Here is a 15,555-nt window from a genome sequence, read left to right as displayed (position 1 = left end):
AGATGCGATCACAACAGCTCAGCCGACGATATTGTCAGAAGCTTCAACGCAACAAGACAGTTCGACGCAGGCTGAAGATAATAGACTGAGTCAGGAAGCGCCGCAGGCTCAGAACCGGCGGCGGATTCAGATCAAGCGGCAGGTCCAGAGGCGGGCCCAATGGCAGGTCCAATGGCTTAGGTGGATGAGCAATATCTTGCCGAGAAGGATCTTGCCGGAAAGGATCTTCCACAGAAGGATCTCCCCGCCAAGAGTCTTCCTGAGAGGAGACCCATTAGGACAGCCTCAAGAAGCAGACCTGCCGAACGTATCCGCAAGGCCTTTGGCATCGACGGGCCAACTTCCTCCTGCAGAATCGAATCCCCCTTCTCGCGAGTACATCTGGGGGTGGATTGACCGCCGAGATGGAGGGCTAAACTACGATGACCTACCTACTTGGTTGAGGGACGCAAGCCAGGGGTTAAATCTGAAAGGCGCATTCGATGCCATGACTGAGCTTGCAGGAAAAATCCCAGGTGACACTAGCGCCCACTTTGAGTTACTCGCTAAACCAGTAGTGGACGACTTCTACCACCAGAAGGCACTCACCCCTCAAGAGAGTGATTCCAGTATGATGGTGAGCGATTTCGCCGCAACGCAAACTCGTCCATATTACGCAGCCCTTTTTGCTACCAAGCAAGGCCGGCATTATGGTACAGCTTGGCACTGGTGGGCAATTGCTTCCGTTCGTGAGGCTGGTCCATTGAATACGACGGCGTCCGACCCTGGCAAGCCACAACATCTCTTCGTGTATGATCCGAGGCCCTTGCAACTAGACCTTGAAGGGCTAAGGACTTCGCGAGGCTTGCGTGACTTTCTTAGAAATGATCAATACCAAATGCTGAAGAAATTGAATCAGGAAGTCCCCATCAAGTATCTTTTTGTCAATCGGGCACGACTGCGGATGCCCGACCTGAGTGATCGCCTTCGAGGGACCTTGTGGTGGATCTTCAATATGGTCAGCCGTGGTGATATGCCAATTGCGATCGGATCAGAGCTAAGCGATCTTCGATGCAAGGCAGTCGACGCGGTCACTCTGGAATTTGAACACGATGAACAAGATACGGGAGCAGAGACAGAGCGGAAGTTGATCTTGAGATCGATTGCAAGAGCGGTTGAGCGTTGACACTTCCATCACATAGTTAGTGTTAGGTAGAGGACGAAATATACTTGCTTGCCTTTGACAAGAAGAGTTGAGAAAGAACAATCCACAGTGAATCTAAGACAAGTTGAAGTTCTGGATTACGAAGAGTCTGTCAGCTATCCAGCAACCAGACTGGCAGACAATACTGTCCTCAGTCAACTTCCAAAGACTCCTCGCCTTACGAAAGAACTACCTAGATGCCCTCGAGAGGATGTTCGACATGCATCCCATACCTGAGGCAGAATAGTCGGGGTGTATTGTCCGCTTCGCTAGCATCGATGGCAATTGGGCATCATATACACAATACTCACCAATATTCATAGCCTCCCAAACAGCCTCCCAAACGAGAGCTATCTCTCTCCGGGTCTGACCTTCTCCACTAAACAATCCTTTTTTAGATATCGACGATCGTCCCCATCGGATCCACCCTGGTGTCACACTAGTAGCTCCATCGCGATTCTCCACTCTCTCCTTTTTTTCGAGCATGTCAATAGCCTCACTCCCCGAAGCATTGTCAATTCCACAAATAAATACAGTAATCAGTCCACTGCCCCCTTCCAGAAGCCCTGTAGAATATTAGACTCAAATACAAACACCCCCAAGCCATCCACCAGCCTCTGGCTTACCGCCCAAACAAACAGCCACACTCAAAGAACATCCCGCCATAATGCCCATCCCCAACTACGGCGTCTGGGTCGGCCACCCGCACCGCTTCCACGCGCAAAACGCCCACCAAGACCACACGACCCCCCACATCAACCTGTTCTTACGCGACGGCCCCTCCAACCCTGACGACGACCGCGAACACGACCACCACAGCGCCTCCGAAGTCCAAGTCGCCATCAACGTGAAATCCACCCAGCACGACACGCGCCTCGTCTTCTGGTTCGTCCGCGACTTCACTCACCACCCGCTCGTTCACGAGCTCACCAGCCTGGCCCCGGGCTTCCACCGCATAAAACCGCACCCGGACAACGCCGACGACGACGACGAGCGCGAGCTCCCCTACCGCCACCAGCAGCACCACCCCACCCTCGTCGGGCTGGACTACCTGCGCACCACCCCGAGGTTGGTGGATATCGAGGCCGGCCGCCTCCTCCCGCACGACATCCCCGGCAGCGATAACGATATGCTGGATGAGCTGGCGCCCATCCTCAAGGAGGCGATCCACCGGCGCGCGACGGCGTATGTGTTCGGGAGCTCGTTCGGGACGGGCATCCACGACGTGCATATGAACCAAGGGAGTCGGAAGGCGTACGAGGACGCCGTCTTCAAGGATGGCGCGTTGGTGTTTCGGTTCCCCGATGGGCGGTGGGAGGCGGTGTTTCTGGCCTTTGCGTCGCAGGCCGTGCCGACGGATTATCGTGGACGGGCGGTCGTTGGAGGCGAGGGGAGGGATTTGGGGGAGATTTTGGGGTGATTTTTTTTTTTTTAAAAAATCTCGTGGGATGAAGCTTGGAGGGGGCTGGATGAGTGTGATTGCATTATGATCAGTCTTTATATAGATTATGGGACGAGATAGAATGGTACTACGAATGGAACTGATAGACAGCCAAGTCAGTTAGTTGCCCAGAAACCCTTTTCCAAACACCTTGTGCCCCTCGCCCTTGACGAAGGTCTGCTGCCACGGTTGTTGCTCCTTGTTCTCGGCCAGCTCCGCGAAGAGCTGCGCGTGTGCCGCGCCGTCGATGTCGCCTGAAGATGACCCGTCCGCTCTCCGCTCGTCGACGAAGTAGAACCTTGACTCGGGTCAGTGACGAAAGCCCACGGTACCAAAAATTCCAAATCAGGTTGGAAACAACAAGAAAACTCACTTGTATCCCTTCTCCCGGTACGCGATCGCCGCACACTCGATCATATGCGCAGTGGCCGTCTTCCCTACCCCCAACGTGAAGAGCGGAGGCACGGCAACCGTGTTCAGTGCGTTCCCCGTGTACAGGAACGTCCGTGCTGCGGAGGTAGGCAGGGTCTCGAATCCCTCGACAGCCAGCTTGGCGGCGACAAAAACACTGGTGGTGTTGACGTTCAGATCACGGGTAAATTGCTCGGTGGTGATCTTGAAAACGTCGTCGGCGTCCGTTGGGGTCAAGCCGTAGGCTAGTTGTTCCCACACCAAAGGTTAATAGCTTTCTGGTATAGATTGCGGAGAAGTTGGCTGGAGACCGGAGAACATACCATTGTAGATGACCACGCTCGGAACCCCCAGGGTGGTCTTCACGCGCGAGAAGACGTCATGGACGGCCTGGGGGTCGGCAAGGTCACATTGGATATGGAGCTGGGTTTCAGTACTGTCATCGGGGTTGACGTTTCGAGCCGTGAGGGCGACTCGGTAGCCCTTCGCTGCGAAGTGCTGGGCTGTGTGCTGGCCGATGTTGCGGCCGGCACCGAGAATGAGGACGACTGGGGCTGCGGTGGTGGTCATGGTGTTGACTTTGGGGAATCAATTCAAAGTGGGTCTGGTTTGTCTGATAAACTGATGTATCAAACCGGCGGGCTCGATTGCGAGATCTGACCGGTATTTATCTCATCATTGCGGTGGTTGGTGAGGGGGCATTACAAATACGATCACTGCATGAGACCCTGTCGAGTATTAGCAACAGAAAGTCAAAGAAAGATTGATACGAGCTTGCTTATACAGCGGGCTCTCCGGGGTCTCTCTGAGAGATGATGAATGCGGACGTTCAGATTAACTCAAAGTTCACTTTCTATGGATAGGTTCCGTATTCGCTAAAGCCATGGTGCAGTTTCCCGGTTCGAAACCGGGGACGGGGATGGGAATTGGCTCATCTCTCTTCCCCAAGTTCAGAGGTCAAAAGCCTCTGTAGCATGCATTAGCAATCAGAATCGCTCAACCAAGTCCCGAAACGGCTTACTGCTTATTGTAAGAAACTAGGGAGTGTCTTTGGTGGCTGGATACAAATGATAAGGACTTTAGCATGCGCCAAGCACGCAAGAGACTCCCGCTTACCAATTCCGCGGGGTAGATGCATAAGCAGAGCTCTTACAGTCAGACTCGACGAAACCTCCCTGCAGAGAAATAACAATTCCCAATGGAGTACACCTTGGGATGACGCTAATGACTTCACTCATATCTCGTTGGCTCAAAAGCAGAAGCAAGAAGGAGATCAAGATGTCAGTGGATAAAGAAAAGTTAGACTGCTGTAAGTAATGGTGCTGTCGGAAAGTGGTCTACCCGACGCAGCCAGCAAAGGATCAGTCTACCCTTATGTTCTGCGCCTCTCTCCAGATCCGTCCTGAGTGTCAAAATAGTAAGTATCCGCCAGCCTACACTAGATTCTGTGAAATGCCCCTCGAGAAATGCCATTCAAGCCTTCAACACCACCAGAACAAATATCTCACCAGCAGGCCGGGCCGGTGAACATCTAACGGACCTAATCCGGAGAACTGTGTGTCGATGCCTTCGTCCTAGGATGTTCACCCTCGGTTCCAATATCGCCATCACTATCAGCATTCATATCAACTCGCTTCGGGCATGCCCGCTTTCGCAAGGCTGGCACAGAGCGGAATGGGAAGTCCTCCACAGTCAAGTTTCTCCATTTCTCGTGTGTGTAGAGACCGTCAAACGACGCGAGTAAGTACTGCCGGTCGAACTTGGCTAACTCCGGGGAAGGACTTGTGGACTTTTGTCGGAGAGCAGTTAAGTGAGCGCGGACCATCAGCTGTATCGTACAATCTATATGGATGAGCGCAGCCATCAAAAGTCAGCGTGAAGTGGCCGACTTACACTTGAGGAATTCTTGCCCCAGTGCAGAGCAGTCTTAGAACGAGACGACTTTTGTAGCCCAAGATAAGATGTATGAGGTCCATTCTACATCGTATGCGGCATTCAGGACACAACGTAGCTCCTTGAAATCTGCACACTGTGCGAGTCTCTCTCGCTCGTGCTCTGGCTGGGACAGAACCCAGCGTTCATAGCATTTGGGTGCATGTATCAGACTGTGGCTCTTCCAGATCGAGTACCAGTTGCGGGCCCGCTCGACTGCCTCCTTATGAAGTTGGCCTGGACTGATCTCCGGAATTGCCTCTTTCACCGGCCACTCCAAGCGTGAGTTGTCGAGGCCTGCTATGAACTGCCGCTGCGCGAAACGCTTCAGCTTGGCGGCCGTATCCGGATCCGCCTCTAGTAACGGATATCGGGTCTTCCCCTGCGACTTGCGCGTAGTCGTAGGACTTTCTTGGCCTGTTTCCTTGGTAAGAACTGGAGGTGGTGACTGTGATGATGATGAATCGGCTGGTCCGGTACGACGGAGGTCCGGACTGCGCCCCTGAGCCTCCATTGTAACAGATGGTCTAGAAGTCTAGGATTGTTAATTTAAGCTTCACTGGCAAGGTCAGGCGATCGGACGGGACAAGCAAAAAGAAATAATTTGGCTGCTTGCAGTGTATCGCAGATCACTCAAGGATAAAGTATCAAAAGATGAATGACTGTAGTCAATGCGTATGTGCTGTTTCTGAATACGCACGGTAGCAAGAGGGTAAAGCTTGAATGATACTGAGGTAGAAGCTCAGACGACGGGATGAGAGATATGATCAGTATTCAGGGTAGTAAAATGCAGTCGGATGAACCATGTGTGTTAAGTCAATTGGCTTCTTAAACTACTTCATTCGCCCGGCTGCAGAAGCCTACGGTTCTGAGCCAACAAAGTGTTTCGAGGTAATGGAGCTTGTCACTTAGGAAAGTATTGCAACATGATCATCATACTCGTAGGCACAATAGGCACAGTCTCTTTGGCGCTGTCATTTTCTATAATCCGTTGATAGGCCCAATCTACAAGTATATTAACAAGATGAGCTCCCGTGGCAACCTTTATCTCCCAGCCGACTTCCGAACAATGCTCATTTGTCCATTTGAACTTGGATCCAGGGGGAACCCAGATGCTTGTCTCGATCTAGCCAGAGCTTACCGCAGCCCCGGTGACTACTGCTTCACTTCATGTACCATGATTGGGTCCAGATTGGCTCATTTCACCCTGATTGTCGCAACCATGCCAGTTCATGCCGGACAACAGTAGTGCAATCCTCCAGGCTTAGCCCGCTAGCGCTGTGAAACCTTCTTTGCAGATATTATATACTCCGATACGGTGTACCTTGTATGCAGCAAATACTTCCCATCTCCCCATCTGAGACAACGATTCTTGTTGTTTCCAAGCTGAAAGTGGATTTGTGATCAGCGAGGATGATTGCTAATGCTTATTCGGGCGACGCGGAAGAAATTCCGCCTTCTCCCCTTGGAATCTCGTAAGCGGGCCCCAGTTTTCAGGACCCACCCATGATTGCATTGATTGCATCGATTGCATCCATTCGACCCCGCCATTGCTCGTGTCTGCGCATATATACCTTACGTGTACTCATCCTTGTCTCTCACTTCTCGCTCACTATCACTGTCACTATCCCTTCATCTCAATCTCTCAGTCTCCTCCCTCATACATCACCTTCACTTCATCTCTTCACGACCCGCCAAAATGGTCCTCAAGCTCCACGGCCTCGCCATGTCGACCTGCACCAAGCGTGTGCAGGTTGTCCTCAATGAGAAGGGCGTCGACCACGAGTTCGTCCCCATCGACTTCGCCAAGGGCGAGCACAAGTCCGAGGCCTACCTTGCGAACCTTCAGCCCTTCGGCAAGGTCCCCGCGCTCGAGGACACCGAGACCGGAGTCAAGATCTTCGGTACGTTTGCTCCCCCCCAATCACTCTCGCTCCCCGCATTGCCAGCTCTAACACACACTCTCTCTCCCACTACAGAAAGCAGAGCCATCGGCCAGTATATCGCCTCCAAGTACCGCGGCCAGGGCAACGAAGTCTCCCCCCCCGAGTCGGACCTGAAGGCCTTCGCTCTGTACCAGCAGGTACGTGGCTCACCCATACCCTGCCCCTCCCCCAACACAACAGCTGGACCCTAACCCACACATCTGCAAACGCAGGCTCTCTCCGTCGAACAATCCTACTTCGACCCCGCCGTGTCTGGCATCGCATTCGAGAAGGTCTTCAAGGCGTTCAAGGGTCTGGGCCAGACGGACGAGGGCCGCGTGCAGGCGCTGGTCGCCCAGCTGGACGCCGCCCTGCAGGGCTACGAGCGCATCCTGTCCAAGCAGAAGTACCTGGCTGGTGACAGCGTGACCCTGGCGGACCTGTACCACCTCCCGTACGGCGCCTTCGTCGAGCCGTTCGGCTTCGCCGAGCTCCTGCCCAAGTACCCGCATACCCAGAAGTGGTGGGAGGAGCTGAAGGCCCGCGAGAGCTGGAAGAAGATCGCTGATGCTAAATAAGTAGCTAGCCTAGGTTTAGGGATTTTGTTTGAGTTATGAAGCGAATGATATGATTTCTTTTCACCCGTTTTCGATCTATGCCAGGAAGGTGGCATTTTGGGAGGTTCGGTCCGTAGTAGAGGGGTTGGAAATGGTATGCGATTGAGAATAATGTCTACAGAGTTGATCTTCTGCGCTATCAGGGCGAGAGACATCGATATATGTACACTCCCACCTAATCCACCACTCCGGCTGGAAGTACCACTACGTAATCCACTGGCGCAGGCTCAACGCCATCCGGCCGTCCGACAATTTTCAACTCATCCCCCTTCTGGACCTTGACTCCTTGAAATGTAATCCGTGTCGCCGAGTGACCATCCAAGTAGATGGAGACAGAATTACCCAGCGAGTGATTGCGGAAGTTGCCTACCCATTCGCCCACGACTTTGTCATTGAGACTCAGTGTCCAGTGCGACTCGCCACCGTATAGATCATAGTAGTTGACGCCTATGTCGTACGTCCCCGCTGGAAAGTTGAGCGTAGTCTGCGCTGTCCCGGTCGTTGAATTCGATGTGGTCACAATGGCCGTTACATTCGAGGCCGTCTCGAACGGACTGACTGTGTACGGTTTGTATCCGTCCAGCATCATGCTCTCCGCCTCGATACGCCAAGAATGATGGCCCACCCGTCTCTTCTGGTCAGGGATGTCCGTAAGGTTAAAATAGAAGTTGTTGATGGCATCCCGCCAGACGATGGAGTGCCCGGCTTGGTATATGAGTCGGTCAAGTACGGCGTCGTATCTTTCCTTGTCAATCAGGTGGTGTAGGGATTTCCACTGTGTGACGAAGGTCTGCGCAGTTTCGGCACCGGCATAGTGGGCATCGTAAAAATGCTGGATGACAGTCTTGCCGGAGTGAAGCCGGTGCGTCCAGGGGACATGGTGGAACCATAGAACTAGATCATCGGGAGTGGAATTGAGGTACTCATATCGTTGAGCAATCTCTGTAGGGTATTGACCTGTGTAGCCGGTTCCGTTCCCGACGGTTCGATCCATCCCTACGGACTCGTGGTCTGCTCGAGTCCACTGACCCCATCCGTTGTTGTCTTGAGAGGCCGGGTTTGGGCCGTAGTGGGTGTAAAGAATGTCTGTCAGGGTTTGAATGCCTAGGTTTCCACTGTAGTTCTCGTAGGCTGGCCAAGAGGCCATTGAGATGTTGGTAATGGTATTGATAATTTGAGGGTGTGATCCGAAGGTAAGCCGGATCCAGTCTTGCAAGATACCCTCCGAATCATCTTTCGGACTCCATGCAAGTCGACCATATGCGTATAGATTTGACATGGCAATGTGGCTACCTAACCATGTTGTATTGGTGCCAACATTCACGACAGCCGCCCAGCCGCTAAGGGTGCGATTGAATCGTTCTCCAGATATAATGTCCCGGACGCGGGAGGGTTTGTGATCAACTCGAAGGTCAAAGTCGAGAATAGTCTTCCACAGGGGTGGAAGGTAGACGAGGTGATTCTGCTGACCCAGATACTCCTGGCTGACCTGAAGCTCAATAGCAGTATTGGTCTGGAACAGGTTGGCGAAAAGAGGCGATACGGGCTCGCGCACTTGGAAATCGATGGGCCCGTATTTGATTTGCACAACCACATTCTCCTCAAACTCGCCATCCAGGTCTTTAAAGTACTGGACTGCTGCCTTGGCTCGGTCTGCCTTCCAATCTGACTCATTCAAGTTACTGTCGTAGACGAAGGCCCGGTACATAAGAATTCCCCCGTGCGGCTGAAGAGCTCGTGCGAAAAGATTTGCACCTTGCGACAACGTCCGATTGTATGTGTTGGGGCCGGGCTGACCTTCGGAGTCAGCCTTGACTAGATACCCTGCCAGATCGGGAACATGATCATATAAGCTGTTTGTGATATTATTCCACCAGGCAACAACGTTTGCGTTGAGTGGATCGAAGGTGTCTAAGCCGCCGAGTGTTTCGGGAGATGCGAAGTTGAGCGATACGCCGATCTGGACACCGTAAGGTCGACATACATCTGCAATCCGAGCAAGTCCCTTCATGTTTTCAGATGACAGTAGAGTTGCATTCGCATTGACGTTATTGACGATCAAACCATTGATCCGCGTCGACGCAAGGAGGCGAGCATATTGCTTGACTAGTGCCAGGTCATCAACGACCCGACCGTTCTTGAAGAAAATCGACGATCCGCCGAAACCTCTCTCAATCGAGCCATCCATGTTGTCCCACTGATTGACCCAACGTATTGGCGCATGAGGATTGCTTGCATAGGCGACATGGGAGAAGTTTCCCTGGGCTAGCAGGGAAAGGTACTCGTATGCTCCATATAATGCCCCTCGCTCGCTCTGCCCCAAGATTTGGACAGATTTGCCAGCCGATCGCAACCAAAACCCATCCTGATCGAGTTCTGGAATGCCAATAGTGGCGTTGCATTTATGCCGGAATTCGTCAAGTGTCGCAACCAAGACTGAGGATGATGTGTCACAGCGTGATTGCGTGGTTGACAGGTCTTTCGAGAAGATCGACTGGAATCCGGAGTTCAACTCAGCGCCTGCTGTTGCAATTGGGCTTCCTTCAATGCCATTGAATAGAGTAATGTGTGAAGGTAGACCCTGCAGGCAAGAAGAATCACAGGGTACCGGAGCAAACCGCAACCAGCCAGCGAACCCATCCTCTGCCGCAGCCAGGGGCAGTAAAAGGCCCAATAATGAAAACGCGAAGCCAAACTGGATCATTGTATCATCCAATTTGGAAGCAATGCGTTGAAGACAGCTTGAAGGCACAGTCAAGCATCTTTGCCATTCATATATGATGATCAACTAGTACTCGTCTCCTCTCCCCGCATTATCGGACCACAAGCATGGGGAAGTGACCTCATGCTAAATGCTGCATTCAGGCTGTTATCGCCGACTAAGTTACCCGATGAAGCCGAGTAGATGTCAGCCATGTTGCTTAGTTGTGGGCTTACTGAGCTCATGGCTGAAGATAGCGCTGCCTTAGTGAGCTACCAGCTACGTTCATAGTCAGCAAAGTTTCAGCAAGTATAATGAGAATTGGAATACAATCAGGAAAACCGTGAACGATGTTTGAAAGGGAAACTTAGCCAATTTTGCCGAGAAACATGTTGTGCATCACTGGTTAGCCGACATGCAGCGTGTCTGCCACGGAGAATCTCCGGAGTTGTGATGCAACATGGTGGAAGAACAGGCGATCGCCCATTTTAGGCAATTTACAAGACAGCGCTCAGAATCGCGCTAGTCCGGTATGGCTCACAATATGCACGTGACTTGGATATTCATATCAGGTATAGCGTGATCTTTCCTTCCACCACCAAAGATCTAATATCATCAACACTAGCAAGTCAATCAGGAATTGTTCTGTGCAACCAGAAATATAATCTCATGCTTGCCCGAAGACTGTACTGGGCTGCACGAGCACTTGAAGGAACATCAGCCATTTGTTGTGAGTATGGCTGCTAGCACTCCCACAACTGCTCGCAGCTTTCGGGCCCGCGCGGTATGCATCCTCGTCCCGCTGCTCAATACAAGTGAAATAGCAATTGACCGTTCATAGTGCGACAATTGTCGTATTCGCAAGGTATATTCCTCTTGAAACAGATGAGACTTATGGCACATCCCTGACAGCAGCACAATAGATCAAATGCGACAAGACTAGTCCCTGTTCCAGCTGTGGCACGCTGGGGATACCGTGCAGACCAGTTGGGGGACAATCGACTGCTTCGGAGTCGCCTCGCACCAATATACCAAATGACTAGTATGAAGCTATAAGCTCAATATGGACAGCCTAAGCTGACATGTCTCATAGTGAACACCGGTTCTCTACGTTGCAGGAACAGCTTGCCACAATTCAGAAGACGCTCGAGAACATAACACGGTCTTCCGGCTCATCGAGCCCGGTCAAGCCGGCCCGGGAACCGACTCCGTCGGGACCGACGATACCTCCATTCGAAGGTCACTCATCTTTCCATCATGAAACCCTCGTAGCTAGGGATGCTGCCTATTCTGCTGTGGACACTTCTCAGAATGGACAATTGGGCGACTACGTGTCAGCAGCACTTTCGTCTCTCAAAACCAGCCTCGATAGGCATCGCGCATCAGTAACGCATGGGGAGACGCAGCCCAACACTCAGCCAAAAAACCAACTACTTCCTGTAGAGTTGGTCATCGCTGTGGTAAAGAAAGTCAAAGGTTTGTTCGTACCTCCTTCCTTCCCCGTGGTTGGCAATTGACGCAGGTTAGCGCAACCTCCGTTCACGTTGGTCAGTCAGTCTTGGATCGATGCATCTCGTATAGAGACTCTTTGTCACTCCATATACTTTCCACTCGATCCAGTTCCTGCTGGAACATATACACTGTTCTACGGGCTCTTCTTTTACATAATACGCGACTATTTTCATGCACAGGACCCTGACCTCGCGCATTATGACTTATCATCAGCACTGGAAACATGTGAAAAACAGCTTGACTCAGGTCTCCGAGAACCCGCCATCATGGTTGAGCCAACCTTGGAGAAGATACAAGCACTGCTGATTGGAGTGAGTAGCTCAATTCTCATGCGTGACTTGGTCTAACTGGCACAGATAACAAAATCACAAGAGGAATTTGACATTCAGCGGTGCTGGACATATTTATCGTTAGCTTTCAATATGTGCCAAACCATGGGACTACATCGGCGTACAGCATTGAAAAACGACCCACTACCCATTGCAGAGGCTAAACGTCATGCCTTCTGGGCACTATATACGATTGACAAGAACATCTCTCTGAACATCGGCCTGACGTCCCACTTTCAAGACCATGATATTGATGCCGACCTCTTCATGCCATCAGAAGACCCAAAGCAACGTCCATGGGATTTGATGAGTATTGTTCGCATGGAGTTTGCTAGTATTCAAGGGAAGGTCTATGATCAACTTTACTCAACGTCTGCTTGTCGGGCCGGCGATGAGCAGAGAGCTGTAGCGATAGAAAAGCTTTCCTCAGACTTAGAGGCGGTTCGAGATAAATTGCTGACGGTAAAACCTTGCCTCCGTCTTGTTAAGATTGATATCTAACACTGCCCACAGATCGACGTAAGCTTGGGTCTTTATGCTGACTCCCTGCACGGCATTGCGGCTTGTGCTGATTTCATCGCTTACTCCGTGTTGACTGTCATCTATCGGGCCCAGACTCGGCCAGGAGATGCCATGGCAATCTCATCGCGATGCTATGAGATCGCTACGTTAGCGCTTCACAGTCACCTCAAATGCTTTACATATTTCCGCGGCCGGCAAACCCACAAACAGACTGAATACGTGAATTGGTACGTTCTCTAATACCTAAGAAGCCAATTTCGACTTACCAGGTATAGGATATTGCTCTACCCTTCCTTTACACCTTTTGTCATTGTGTTCACCCACGCAATTACCACCGCAAGTGCGGTGGATCTAGCCCTTCTGCAGGACACTGTGAGCTCTTTGGAGCTCATCAAGGGTCTATCGCGGGGTTCAATGCATCTATATACAGTGTGCGAAGCATTTGTCAAGGCTGCTCAGGTTCTAGTCAAATCGCGACAAACATTGTCCGGCATCGAGCGTCACCAGGATGGGTCACTTGTCATGCCTGCCGCGCACGGGGCGGCCAACATTGCTTTCCCAGATGTCTCCTGGCCAGAAAACACCTTTGATTCTCTTATGAGCCAGACCGACATTTCCATGTTCTTGAACGACTTCATTGGCGCCAATCGATCGGTGATGGATATCTTGAATTCAGATTACATGAGTTAAAATATTCAGATGTGACTTATTATACATATGCGTCCACACGCCACGGTCGCGTCTTCGACGCCTTTCTCCTTCATCCTGGAATCACCCTTCAGAAGACATACTATTGTGCTGTCAGTCGGAGGTCAACATTTAGTGGGTGGGAACAACTTACTGGGATGAACAAATACGGAACCCGTCGTTCGTACTCGCGCCATGCTTCTCCATATCTCTCCCGGCAGCGTTCGATATCGCGACGAGCACGGTGGATAATCATGACGGTGAAGAATACGGAGTAAAACCAGGGGAATGGTGAGTTGAAACCGGTGATCAGTCCCCATGAAAAGGCAAAAAACCAGTCACAGGTATAATGCACTTTTCGGGCCATTCCATCTGCTATATATCAGCCATCATTCCGAAATTAATCGGTAGTTGAATTGACTTACACCAACCGCTGCACAAGATAGAGTCTCCAGTCTTGGTTGGAATCGACTCCGGGTTCTTCACAGCCCTCCATGGAAGCTGAGGGAATGTTCTGCGCGTCACAGAGACACCTCTCTCTTGAGCACGAAAGATGTTCTTTTGACTGTTGCATGTGTCCCATACCCAGTACATGAACAGATATAGAGCAGCCCAAGCAGCCACAATCGATGGATTCCACCGATATATCGATGGGTCGTGGTTCGCCAGATACAGGGTGCAATGACAGTAGCTCATAGGAACACCAGCGAGGTTCCAGAAAATGAGCATGAAGCCCCATTTCTCATAATACATGTCCCTAGCCTCGATCAGCCCAGCCCGTACTGAAGCTTCTGGAAACACCTACCAGCTAGTGATGATCAGCTCTTCGCCTTTCGCACAAGCATTCGCGTACAAGAAATGTGCCATGAGCAGGAAAGCGACCTCGCCCGAGACGAACCCGAGCTCTTCCCATTGTTTCAATGCCGTGCCCAAGGTCAACAAAAACAGTATGTACCACGGAATGCGAACCTCGAAGAACATCTTCATGTCAATCCATCGGAACAAACGGGGATTAAGCTCCGCTCCCATAAAGAAGTCATAGACATGCGATCCTGTCATCCGATGCTGGCATCCCCTCATTAGGGCGGAGGCATACGCGACGATAGAAATCAGAAACCCCGAGCAAATGGCGACGGACATTAGGGGACCAAATTCGGTGATGAGGGTGGTCAATGGGAAAAGCCCTGTGAAATGCAAGGCCAGCGCAGCCACGATGGTGACGTACCAGGAGGCGGCTGCTGAACAATAATAATCGAGTTGCTTGCCATTTAGGTGTGGCAGGCACTTTCCCTTGCCATATACACCGGGCAGATAGATGTATCCGAGTCCTTCCAACACGAGAAACGTCCAGTATATGGCCCAAGCTTTGCGATGAGGGAAGGCATGTGTGTAGGCGAGGTCGAAGAGATGTGATCCAAATTCAGCAAGTGATTCTTCGGGGTTCGGCAAGGGAAGTTGGCCGTTATAGAACGTCGCCCCGATGTACATATAGTACATGAGGAGTGGAAAGCCAATCATGAGAAGCGCAACTCCTGGAGCACCTCCGAATTCGAAAGTGATCGATTCATCCTCATTGGAACTGCTGGTCGACTTGAATTGTTCTGTTCTTTGACGAGCTCGATGGATTTCGGGCTGTTGGCTGTAACCCGTGAGTGTCAGTCACTATACCGTTCATTCGGCTCGGATGAATGAATGGCACGAACCTAACAGCAGTACCGGTCGCGGACATTTTGATGCTTGTGATAATTCGACCAGGGCTTAAGGCAAGAATAGCCCCTGAGATTTATACACAATCATTAACTACCATTTCCATAGTCCTTGACTGTGAGCTTGCTTTCCGTGCTTTCCGTTCTCTCCGTGCCCTCCGTGTTCTCCGCGGAGCCCGCGGACTCCACGGCCGCCCTGGTCGCTGCCGATTACTTCCTGGGGCAAGCGATGGAAATTTGCGACTATTGGGTCCTCATTGCTCTGCCTTTGTTAAAGAGTGCTATGGGGGTCGACTTATCCCATCAGTCTCTTTTAAGTCGTTCCAGAATACTGAACGGTGTTATGCACGCCATTGTGTCTAGGGGGGACCGTCGCGCACTAACGAAACTATTCTGATTCTCAATTTCAGTCTTCGGTCTTTGCCTGTTATCATGGACGGATCGCCTGTTGTACAAATATAGATTCTCGCTTGAGTGTTCTGATTGCATAGCAGGAACGACCTCTGTCTCCTGTACAAGGAAATCTCCACGAGCCAATATCCGGCCTCCACACTGGCGACAAGCTCTCTTCCAAGTTCTTTCCATAACC

The 15,555-nt window shown here is 51.5% G+C and overlaps 8 protein-coding genes across 8 annotated transcripts; 4 read left to right on the top strand and 4 right to left on the bottom strand.

The window, feature by feature from the left end:
• The first annotated feature begins 834 nt into the window (after positions 1–834).
• BO72DRAFT_449511 (uncharacterized protein) lies at positions 835–1,197 on the top strand. The gene has a single exon (XM_040945043.1). The coding sequence runs from the start codon at positions 878–880 to the stop codon at positions 1,163–1,165; it is 288 nt and encodes a 95-aa protein (XP_040799798.1). The 5' UTR covers positions 835–877; the 3' UTR covers positions 1,166–1,197.
• Positions 1,198–1,751: 554 nt separating this feature from the next.
• BO72DRAFT_529097 (YukJ family protein) lies at positions 1,752–2,603 on the top strand (the record flags this gene model as incomplete). Its single annotated transcript, XM_040950226.1, has 1 exon — positions 1,752–2,603. Exon 1 carries the CDS (start codon positions 1,851–1,853, stop codon positions 2,601–2,603), a length of 753 nt encoding a protein of 250 aa, XP_040799797.1. The 5' UTR covers positions 1,752–1,850.
• Positions 2,604–2,650: 47 nt separating this feature from the next.
• Positions 2,651–4,042, bottom strand: BO72DRAFT_432432 (SDR family NAD(P)-dependent oxidoreductase). The gene is made up of 3 exons (XM_040943168.1): positions 3,359–4,042; positions 2,998–3,280; positions 2,651–2,922 (listed from the first exon to the last, which is right to left on the bottom strand). Exons 1-3 carry the CDS (start codon positions 3,603–3,605, stop codon positions 2,745–2,747), a joined length of 708 nt encoding a protein of 235 aa, XP_040799796.1. The 5' UTR covers positions 3,606–4,042; the 3' UTR covers positions 2,651–2,744.
• Positions 4,043–4,575: 533 nt separating this feature from the next.
• BO72DRAFT_512951 (uncharacterized protein) lies at positions 4,576–5,619 on the bottom strand (the record flags this gene model as incomplete). Its single annotated transcript, XM_040949455.1, has 3 exons — positions 5,017–5,619; positions 4,929–4,976; positions 4,576–4,863 (listed from the first exon to the last, which is right to left on the bottom strand). Exons 1-3 carry the CDS (start codon positions 5,479–5,481, stop codon positions 4,576–4,578), a joined length of 801 nt encoding a protein of 266 aa, XP_040799795.1. The 5' UTR covers positions 5,482–5,619.
• Positions 5,620–6,609: 990 nt separating this feature from the next.
• Positions 6,610–7,532, top strand: BO72DRAFT_487273 (glutathione S-transferase). Its single transcript, XM_040947976.1, has 3 exons — positions 6,610–6,871; positions 6,947–7,050; positions 7,126–7,532. The coding sequence occupies exons 1-3, from the start codon at positions 6,667–6,669 to the stop codon at positions 7,468–7,470; spliced, it is 654 nt and encodes a 217-aa protein (XP_040799794.1). The 5' UTR covers positions 6,610–6,666; the 3' UTR covers positions 7,471–7,532.
• Positions 7,533–7,595: 63 nt separating this feature from the next.
• aguA (alpha-glucuronidase) lies at positions 7,596–10,663 on the bottom strand. The gene has a single exon (XM_040945042.1). It carries the CDS (start codon positions 10,211–10,213, stop codon positions 7,685–7,687), a length of 2,529 nt encoding a protein of 842 aa, XP_040799793.1. The 5' UTR covers positions 10,214–10,663; the 3' UTR covers positions 7,596–7,684.
• Positions 10,664–10,823: 160 nt separating this feature from the next.
• Positions 10,824–13,324, top strand: BO72DRAFT_159800 (transcription factor domain-containing protein). The gene is made up of 8 exons (XM_040939299.1): positions 10,824–10,994; positions 11,052–11,075; positions 11,134–11,252; positions 11,304–11,686; positions 11,738–12,033; positions 12,079–12,513; positions 12,565–12,800; positions 12,849–13,324. The coding sequence occupies exons 1-8, from the start codon at positions 10,947–10,949 to the stop codon at positions 13,261–13,263; spliced, it is 1,956 nt and encodes a 651-aa protein (XP_040799792.1). The 5' UTR covers positions 10,824–10,946; the 3' UTR covers positions 13,264–13,324.
• On the bottom strand, positions 13,265–15,350 carry erg4A (c-24(28) sterol reductase). Its single transcript, XM_040945041.1, has 5 exons — positions 14,964–15,350; positions 14,066–14,899; positions 13,686–14,017; positions 13,415–13,632; positions 13,265–13,363 (listed from the first exon to the last, which is right to left on the bottom strand). The coding sequence occupies exons 1-5, from the start codon at positions 14,987–14,989 to the stop codon at positions 13,352–13,354; spliced, it is 1,422 nt and encodes a 473-aa protein (XP_040799791.1). The 5' UTR covers positions 14,990–15,350; the 3' UTR covers positions 13,265–13,351.
• Positions 15,351–15,555: the final 205 nt, after the last annotated feature.

The sequence above is a fragment of the Aspergillus fijiensis genome, assembly GCF_003184825.1.
Source record: "Aspergillus fijiensis CBS 313.89 unplaced genomic scaffold BO72scaffold_34, whole genome shotgun sequence".
Taxonomy (NCBI): domain Eukaryota; kingdom Fungi; phylum Ascomycota; class Eurotiomycetes; order Eurotiales; family Aspergillaceae; genus Aspergillus; species Aspergillus fijiensis.
Note: the sequence above shows the minus strand (reverse complement) of the source record. Positions and strands in the feature narration are given on the sequence as shown.

Bases quoted from the DNA above. Each gene is read 5' to 3' on its own strand.
- BO72DRAFT_449511 (XM_040945043.1), top strand. From the start codon at position 878: ATGCTGAAGAAATTGAATCAGGAAGTCCCCATCAAGTATCTTTTTGTC.
- aguA (XM_040945042.1), bottom strand. From the start codon at position 10,213: ATGATCCAGTTTGGCTTCGCGTTTTCATTATTGGGCCTTTTACTGCCC.
- erg4A (XM_040945041.1), bottom strand. From the start codon at position 14,989: ATGTCCGCGACCGGTACTGCTGTTAG. The intron at 14,018-14,065 runs GTAGGTGTTTCC...GATCGAGGCTAG, and splicing joins GAGCTGATCATCACTAGCTG to GGACATGTATTATGAGAAAT. The intron at 13,633-13,685 runs GTAAGTCAATTC...GATATATAGCAG, and splicing joins TATCTTGTGCAGCGGTTGGT to ATGGAATGGCCCGAAAAGTG.
- BO72DRAFT_487273 (XM_040947976.1), top strand. From the start codon at position 6,667: ATGGTCCTCAAGCTCCACGGCCTCGCCATGTCGACCTGCACCAAGCGT. The intron at 6,872-6,946 runs GTACGTTTGCTC...CTCCCACTACAG, and splicing joins GACCGGAGTCAAGATCTTCG to AAAGCAGAGCCATCGGCCAG. The intron at 7,051-7,125 runs GTACGTGGCTCA...CTGCAAACGCAG, and splicing joins CCTTCGCTCTGTACCAGCAG to GCTCTCTCCGTCGAACAATC.
- BO72DRAFT_432432 (XM_040943168.1), bottom strand. From the start codon at position 3,605: ATGACCACCACCGCAGCCCCAGTCGTCCTCATTCTCGGTGCCGGCCGC. The intron at 3,281-3,358 runs GTATGTTCTCCG...GGGAACAACTAG, and splicing joins GAGCGTGGTCATCTACAATG to CCTACGGCTTGACCCCAACG. The intron at 2,923-2,997 runs GTGAGTTTTCTT...ACCCGAGTCAAG, and splicing joins TACCGGGAGAAGGGATACAA to GTTCTACTTCGTCGACGAGC.
- BO72DRAFT_159800 (XM_040939299.1), top strand. From the start codon at position 10,947: ATGGCTGCTAGCACTCCCACAACTGCTCGCAGCTTTCGGGCCCGCGCG. The intron at 11,076-11,133 runs GTATATTCCTCT...GCAGCACAATAG, and splicing joins ACAATTGTCGTATTCGCAAG to ATCAAATGCGACAAGACTAG. The intron at 12,514-12,564 runs GTAAAACCTTGC...CACTGCCCACAG, and splicing joins TTCGAGATAAATTGCTGACG to ATCGACGTAAGCTTGGGTCT.